Below are 8,965 nucleotides of genomic sequence, written 5' to 3' on the forward strand. Positions count from 1 at the left end.
TGGGGTGGGGAGAGAAGGGAGGAGCATAAAAGGATACCTCTGGTTCACAAAGTCAAAGGGTTTGAGCGGGCCCCTGTTGTCATGGTGAGAGAGTCAGTGCTTACATTTCCTACCCCACACCCACCAGAGCACCTCTGGGCTGAGCTGAGAGGGGAAGGCAGGCCTGGGGCATGGTGGTGCGGGCCATTGTTCTTGGTGCTTCAGGGCGTGGAGAGCTACTTCAGAGCCTCTCAGACCCATGCCTGGGAACTGCAGCCACTCCACAGGGGAGCCGAGAGAACCAGCCTTTCCTGCCAGGATGGAAAGGATCCAGGCCAGGAAGGCTCCGGACTAGTCTGTGCTGGTCCCAGAGAAGCAGAGAGTCCAGGTGGTTCTGCAGCTGGTGGAACCTGCAGTCATAAGGAGCCCAGGGGTCTCTGGGTGCACATCCTATGCACCTACTGTTGGGGGAGTTGCTTGTTGCTATTTTTAAAAGGATCGGAGGCTGTGAAAGGACCAAAGAGTATTAAAAGGGGTGGGGAGCAGTGGGCGATGCCTCTGGGAGAATTTTGGTCTGCAGCGCCGTCTGCCCAGAAGAATTGGGTGGTGACTGCCTGTCTGCATGGCTCTGATGCCTTCCCATTATGTTTGACCTTGCACTCAGTCTCTTCTTACGCCCCAAGTTCCAGGGATGAGGCTAGGTGACAGGTTCTTAGCTCACCCCACCACGTGGGATTGGCTTGAACCCACAAGGCAACTGTCAGTAGGTCATCTGTGTTCTTTGCAGATGTTTCTCTTTGGGCATTTGGCTTGAGGGAGAGGCACTGGGGATGGAGGCGTGGGGGGAGGGGGGAGATGCAGGAAGAAGGTCTCTTGCTCCAGGAACCCTGCATCCTCCATCCTTTACAGAGGCCAGAGCAAGTCAAAGTTGTGCAGAAAAGCATCCCCACCTTTCCATGGTCCTCCTCTCTTCAGTTTTCTTTTGTGAATTTCCCGCCAACATTTTCTTAGGAGGCGTCTTAGGGGCTTGCCGTTTTAGCTGAAGTGCTCATTCCCAGTAAATAGCTTTACTCTGTGTAAGGTAGGCGTCACAGGCATCCTCGCCTGCTCTGGGGGGACTGTCCACTTCAACTGGACGGTGGCCATGTGAGGCTGGCGGGTTAGTCGGGGAGGGGTGGTGAACACCTGGGCCGGTGCCTTATTTTCACTTAGTCCAGTGATGCAGTAGCGCCCCCTAAGGATCGGCACTTGTCGGCGTGCCCTGCCCTCTAACCCGGGGCCCCGCCTACAGCCTCCTGGGAAGAGCCGCATCCCACTGTGAATTCTGCTTTAGGACCCGCGCACCCCGACGGGGAGCTCCAACCTGTCCGCCCTCTTCCCTTCTCCGCAGGGTTCCAGGGGTGGATAGTGAACCCACAGGACAATGAGCGAGGAGCCTGTCCCCGAGGCCGCCTCGCCGCCGCCCCCGCAGGGGCAGCACTACTTTGACCGCTTCTCTGAGGACGACCCTGAGTACCTGCGCCTTCGCCACCGCGCGGCGGACCTGCGGCAGGACTTCAACCTGATGGAGCAGAAGAAGCGCGTGACCATGATCCTGCAGAGCCCGGTGCGTGGGGTCTGCCCCAGGCCGCCCCGCGGGCGTGCGAGGGGGTTGCGCTGATGCGTCTGGGTGAACCTGGAAGAGAATTCCTCTTTCACGCGCTCAGGGTCCTAGCGATTTCAAGCTGAGCTAGACCAGGATGTTTGATTCTCTCTGGTGGCTGGTGGGTGGCAAAACCTGGCTTAGGTGTAGGTGGTTTGGATCGGGAAGTCTGAGAGACAAGCGCCCCACCTCCGTTCCCAGTGCCCCTTCTGAGCCTCGGTTTCCAGTCTTCCTCGCCAAAAGCTGTTAACAATGAACAAATGTGCGTAAACCGGAGGCCAGCAGAGGGCGCCACGTGGAAGACTTGAGACTCCCCTTCCCGAACACCAGAAAGGACTCACAGTTGGGGCAATAAGGCTGACCTGCCCGGGGCAGGGCTGAAGAGAGCCTGGAAGTCCCAGGAGGTGGGGGGAGTCGATAATTCAGGGGATTATGGGACACGGGCCCCGGAAGGGAGAGCAAATGAGGATCATCCCACCAAAGCTCCAGAGGAGGTCAGTTGGTGTCTGCCTGGCAAGGACTCAGCTCATCCTTGAGGCAAGGACATCATGTGGGCCTAATGGACCACTGAAGTGGGAGGGGGCACACGCTCTTGGGCCGGGGGGAGGAAGAGCATGGGAGTCTGAGGGCGGTAGAGCTGAGGGGTCCTCAGGAAACAGTGCGTGATCCCAAGGGCTGGGAAGCTCAGGGGTGGAGCTGGTATCTCCATGTGCTTGCCAGGATGGGCTCTGCCTCAGCCCCAAGGGAGCCAGGGCATTGCATGGGCATGTGTGACCCTAGCTGAGAGCCAGGGCATTGCATGGGCATGTGTGACCCTAGCTGAGAGCCAGGGCATTACATGGGCATGTGTGACCCTAGCTGAGAGCCAGGGCATTGCATGGGCATGTGTGACCCTAGCTGAGGGCACACAGTGAATGCTCAGGCCTCACAGAGGAGCACCGAGGATGGCCTGCGGTCTTGGTGACAGGTGACACTGTGTTGGGGAGCCTGAAGGAATATGGCAGGTGCTAAAAGCTCTGGGGCGGTGGAAAAACCCCGGAGTGTGACTAGGAGGGTGGCAGGTGTGGGAGGAGAAGTGGCAAGTTTCGAGCCTGAGAGGATGGGACTCTATTCCCAGGCAGGAGATGGGGATGGGCGGAGCTCAGGCTGCTTCTCCCCTTTTATAGTCACCAACACGAGTGTTCCCTGCTGCCACCTGGTGGACAGACATGCTTTGTTCATAGCCCGCGGGTTCTGAAAAGCCAGGCTGAGAGTACTGTAGTGGGAAACCAGAAGTGGAGAACTCAGAAGTCATCAAATCCTTCTGAAACTGAGAGGCTCAAAAAATCCATAGGCACAGCTAATGGAAGATGGGCATGCTTTCTCATTCAGTTCTGCTTTTTAACATGTCTCAGTTACTAAATTGAAGTCCTGCCAACCTTGACTATCACTTAGACACAGGAAGTTACCTGGAATCCGGAGTACTGCCCACTGGTCAAAGTGAGCAGGATCCATTCTCAGCATCTCCTTGTGGCTCCCCCAATAGCAGTTTGGGGAGGATCCTAAATCCCAGTGAAATTGCCCAGTGTCTTCTGGGGCCCAGGAATCCCAAGTGCAGCCCTGGCCTTGCTGACCTGGGGTGCGGTGAGCACTTGGAAGGGGGTCCCATGGTCTCCTGTCTGAGATGCACTGGGGGACCAGCGCCTCTGGGCCTGCTTGTAGTCTTTCAGGGAGGAGCTGGAAGGCCTCATCCAGGAGCAGATGAAGAAGGGGAACAATTCCTCCAACATCTGGGCCCTGCGGCAGATCGCGGACTTCATGGCCAGCACCTCCCACGCAGTCTTCCCAACATCTTCCATGAGTATGTGGGGAGCAGGGGAGCTGCCAGGAGCAGCGGGTTGGGGAAGTGGGGTGGGGACGAGAGAAAGGAGCAGCAAGAAGCAATTTGGTTGCCAGGCTACGGGGTGAGTGCTGCAGTTGCATTAGTAGACCTGGGGGAGCTGAGCAGCAGCCAGAGAGGTACCTGGCTCTGGTTCTGATGCTGCTGCAATATTCAACCTTGTAAATAAATCTGATTACATCTATGATTCTTTTCTTAAGATAAATCACTAGGAGTTGAATTTCTAGATTGAAGTATATGCATGTTTTATAGACTTTAATGCATAATGTCAAATTACCCCGGAGAAAGATGGAACCAATTTACATTCCCCGCAGCCATGCACTAGAGTGCCCATTTACTCCACTCTGATCCACAGTTTGTATTACCATTTGTTTCATCCTCATGATTTGACAGATGATGAAAAATCCTTTATTTGTGTTTTAATGTGCAGTTACTAACGAACGAAATTGGATGTGTTTTCATACACTTATTGGACATGATTTTCCTTTTGTAGTAAAGTAATTGTCACATCCTTTGCCCATTTTCCTACTCATGTATTCTTATAGATTTTCAAATCTTTATAAAGTAAGACTATTTCTCTATTATCTGTCAAATACATTGCAGGGTTTTTTTTTTCCAGTGTCTTGCTTGCCTTTTAATTTTGTTTAAGATGTTTTTGTCTTGTTGAGCGCTTTAATTTCCACATAGTTGAATCCATTGTTATTTTCCTTTGTTTTCTGCTTTTGAGTGCATGCTTAGAAACACTTTCCTATGGTTTATCATTTAGTCAAATACCCTTAATTACTCATTTGCCAATTTTTTTCAACTATTTGTACCAGTTGATTCTTTAAAATAACTTTAAAAGTATTTGTCAAGTCTCCCCTTCACCTCAAAATGTCCTCTTGGGATGTTGATTGAATTACTTTAAATGGATAGATTAAATTGGTGGAGAATTTTTAAATTTATAATTTATGTTAGAATGTAAGTTCCACAAGGGAAAAGGTATTTGTATGTCTTATTCCCTAATATGTCCTAGAATATAGTGTCCTGGACTTAGGTACATTTCTGAACATAGTAGGTGCTTAAAAAATATTTGCATGGCTCAGCCAGTGTTGCTCAGTGGTTGAACATCGACCTATGCACCAAGAGGTCACTGGTTTGATTCCCAGTCAGGGCACATGCCCAGGTTGCGGGCTCTATCCCCAGTAAGAAGCACGTAGGAGGCAGCTAATCGATGTTTCTCTCTCATCAATGTTTTTATCTCTCTCTCCCTCTCTTTTCCTCTCTCTCTAAAATCAATTTTAAAAACCCATAAAAAATATTTGCATGAATGAATTTTAAATTTGTTCATAAATGATATATGTCTTCTATTTATTTACTTTTTCTTTAATGTGCATCAGAAAAGTTTAGGAATTATTTTCATATAGTTGCTATTAATTTCTTGTTAAGTTTATCCTGACAATTTTATGTAACTTTGTTATTTCAAAAGATTCTCCATTTAATTTTCTTTCTGTTTTTGCTGTAACCCAGGGGAATCATTGGAGATATATATATTAGCCCCTTATCAAACTCTTAAATTTCAGTATCTTCTCATTCAATTCTTTTGGGTTTTGTATATAGAAAAATCGCATTTGCAAGTAATGGTCATTTTGCATCCTTCATTCCAACATCTACTCTTTGGTTTATATTTCCAGTTTTTCCATTGCATTGTTAGAACTCTCAGAACATGTTCAGTAATAGGTTAGAGAGTAATCATTCTGGTCTTGTTTTGAACTTTAATGGAAATTCTTTTACCACAAGAGCTTGAGATGGTTGTTCTTTATTATGTTCAGGAAATATCTTTTTATTCTGGTTCGATCGGGCTTTTCTCAGCAATGGATGTAGAATTTTATAAAATGCATTTTGAGCATTTATTGATTCTCCTTTCCTTGAGCTATTGATGAGATGAATTATATTAATAGATTTCTGTATATTGACCTCCTTTTTCATTCCTAAAATAAATCATTCCTGGTCTTGATATATTCTTTTTAAAAGACTCTTCTGGATTTGATTCGCTGGAATTTTATCAAGGAGTTTTGCATCCATATTCATACATGAGATTAGTCAGCAGTTCGCTTTTTGGGCAATCTTTATCTTCTTTGCCCTAATGGAGATAGGAAGTCTCATTTTTTGAATATTTATTATTCTATTGGAAAGCCATCTAAGTCTGGAATATTTTTTATAAACTTTTTTTTCTGTTTCATCTGTGGTTTTTAAAAAAATCTATTTGGCTGGTTCTTGAGTAAATTTTGGTCATATATTTTGTATAAAATAATCCATTTTGTGGAGCTTTTCAAAATTATTAGCGTGATTTACAATATTATTTTTATCATTTAAACTTTCTGCTGTGAATGAGATGCCCCCCATTCTCATTCCTGGGGCTGTATATTAACACTTTCTCTTTATTGGCCAATCTAGATATTGGTTTATTCATAGATCTTCTCACATAAGCCAATTCTTGGATTTCATATTGGTTCTACTAATTTTCTTGTTCCCAGTTTATTGCTTTTGTTTTTATATTCATTAATTCTTTTCCATAACTTTCTTTTATATTTTTTCTAGAGAAGAATAAAATGGGTGGTTTATTTTTATATTTAATCCAATAATAAAGATACTTAAGGCTATGAATTCTTTTTCTCTGAGTATAAGTTTGGTCTTATTCCATGAATTTTGATACATTGTATTTCCTTTATTGCTAATTTCTAGGTAGGAGATTACTATTATAATTTTATTTTTATTCTAAGAGCTCTCTGGGAATGTATTTTCTCATTTTCAGATGGTTGAATTTGCATTCTTTTAAAGATTTGTTGATAATGTCTAATTTTATTGCATTATGTTTAGAAAATGTGGCCTATTTAATGTCTGTGTTGGGGATTTATTGGGATTTTATTTGTGGCCTAATAATATCACTTAAAATGATATATGAGTATAGACTATCTCTAGGACATAATATTTAGTCTATATCTTCATTTATTGTTTTTGATTTTGTAATAAATGACAGTTGTGTTGCCTTCCACTATATTTGAATTTTGTTCATTGCTATTTGTTTATCTGATAGCTTTTGCTTTGGACATCTTGATGAAATGTTATTGAAGGCATGAGTGTTCTTTATAGCTATAGCCTCATTTTGGATTAAACCTTTAATCTATGTAAAATGACCTACAAAATAGCCCTCTGTCCAAAAGAATATTGTTTTCCCTTGACTTCTACTTTGATAATAATATTATGACCTCTCTTTAATTCTTGTTTATATTTGCCTGGCATACTTCTGATGATTCTTTTACTTTAACCAGTTTTATGTTACTTTATTTTAGTGTGGGTTTTTTTTTTTGTATTGTCTTCTGGCATCTATTGCTATTGTAGAGAAATCTGAAACAACCTATTTTTGTTCTTTGTAGGCAACCAGAAATTTTTTTTCTAGATGTATGTGGATTTTCCCCTTATCTTGGTATTCCAGAAATGTTGTCAGGAAGCATATAATTGTAGGCTTCTTCTTCTTCTTCTTTTTCTTAGTCCTCATCGGAGGATATTTTTTCAATTGATTTCTAGAGGGAGTGGGAGGGAGGGAGGAGGGGGAGAAAGAGGGAAACATCAATGTGAGAGAAACACATTGATTGGTTGCCTCCCACATATACCCCTACTGGGGCTGGGGAGCCTGCAACTGAGGTATGTGCCCTGGACTGGGAATGGAACCCGAGATCCTTTGATCCACCGGCCAATGCTCTAACCACTGAACAAAACTGGCCAGGGCTATGCTTCTTTTTATTGACTCCACCCCCTTCCCCTATATGCTAGCTCTCTGGTATTTGTCTCCCATATCCATCATATTTTCTCTCATCATTTTCATGTCTCTGTCCTTATATTCTTCCATTTGAAAGAGAAACCGGGCTTGCCAGCATTCTTCTTGTCTGTCGGGAAGACAGTTGGATGACTGGAAATTTGATTAGTGTGCATCCAGGTGTCTGAGTCAGGGAATGCAGAGAAGGGAAATCGCAGTCACGAGTTCAAGCTCAGAGAGGTTGTTCTTTGTCCCACTCCATTTGCCTTAGAAGTTCTTTTTCCTTCCTTCCTTCCTTCCTTCCTTCCTTCCTTCCTTCCTTCCTTCCTTCCTTCCTTCCTTCCTTCCTTTCTTTTTTAATGCAATAGTATGTCTTTTAGTCTTAGCTTTCAGGAGGTTTGGTGGGTTTTGCATCTTTTTCTATGTTTTCTTAAGTAATTTGAATAAATGGCTCCACTAGATCTGAGTCATAATCCTGGTGCGCAGCCATCCTAACTTTTGTGAAGCTCGTCAGAATAAGCATTCTTTCCATTAAGACCCTGGAAGCAGAGGATGGGGACTCCTGTGGAGCCCTCTATTCCCTTCTCCTGCCCTCAAGACTGTGGGTAGAATAATCTTTGCAGATGGGGGTTGCGGGAAGCCTCTGATACAGGATGTGGAGGATGCGATAGGGTGTGTTAAAACCCATTCTGGCCTCCTGAGCATCAGTGGGACTCCATCATTATTTGTAAGAGAAGGATCCAAAGAACTCTGGATCTGAAGACCCTCCCCAAAATAGTAGCTCCCCCCCACCCCGGCTTTGTCTGGGGACCTTATCTTTTCAATATGCCTCCCTTCTTGCTGCCTGGGTGAAGCTAATAGGCAATTTCTTGTCAGGGTGATGCACAGAGAGGAGGAAGGGATCCCAGACTGGTCCATTTGAATTAGAAATTGTTGACTTGGGAGTTTTTTTTATTGTTCTTCTTGCCTGTTGAACTGGATCTTTGGACCACGTCTGTTCCTGTCAGCTACTGGACACATGCCCTGGAGGTGTACCACCCTTTTGGGTGCATTTTCCTGATGTGGGTGTTCAAGGCTTGCCATGCTTGCTTTATGTTGGGCCAGTAGCACCCAGTCCACCCTCATCTTCACACACCATCTTATTATTTCAACTAATGGCAGACAGGTCCAGAACATACATCACACTGTGGAGTAGCGAGGCTTACAGAGATGGCGGAAGTTCCCAAAGAGCATTTTAATCCATTAAACTTTTTAATGGGATGCTGGGAGAGGCAGCATCAGGAGGCTCCCAGCCAGATGTCATTTTAAGTCAGAACACTTTCCTATTGATTCTCTTATTGGTTCCTGGACACTGGCAAATCGGAGTGCTGGGGCTCAGACACCCCCTTTTGCCTTCTTGAGGCTTGTAGGCAGCAGTCATCATGGTTAATGAGACAGGCTGGACGTCAACTCCTAGACCCTTTGGGTGCCCTGAGGACTGTGAGAGAAACACATTGATTGGTTGCCTCCCACATATACCCCTACTGGGGCTGGGGAGCCTGCAACTGAGGTATGTGCCCTGGACTGGGAATGGAACCCGAGATCCTTTGATCCACCGGCCAATGCTCTAACCACTGAACAAAACTGGCCAGGGCTATGCTTCTTTTTATTGACTCCACCCCCTTCCCGA

General features: G+C 45.3%; 1 protein-coding gene across 2 annotated transcripts in view; it reads left to right on the plus strand.

Annotated features, from left to right (window-relative positions):
- Positions 1-8,965, plus strand: part of ADD2 (adducin 2 (beta)) — a 93,907-nt gene that overhangs the window by 57,270 nt on the left and 27,672 nt on the right. For both annotated transcript variants that reach the window (XM_005867785.2, XM_014540935.1), the window contains exons 3-4: positions 1,370-1,585; positions 3,323-3,461. In XM_005867785.2, coding sequence (XP_005867847.1) covers positions 1,403-1,585; positions 3,323-3,461 — 322 coding nt within the window. In that variant the 5' untranslated portion in view covers positions 1,370-1,402. The remainder of the gene's footprint in view (positions 1-1,369; positions 1,586-3,322; positions 3,462-8,965) is intronic.

Source organism: Myotis brandtii, unplaced genomic scaffold (assembly GCF_000412655.1).
Source record: "Myotis brandtii unplaced genomic scaffold, ASM41265v1 scaffold251, whole genome shotgun sequence".
NCBI classification, from domain to species: domain Eukaryota; kingdom Metazoa; phylum Chordata; class Mammalia; order Chiroptera; family Vespertilionidae; genus Myotis; species Myotis brandtii.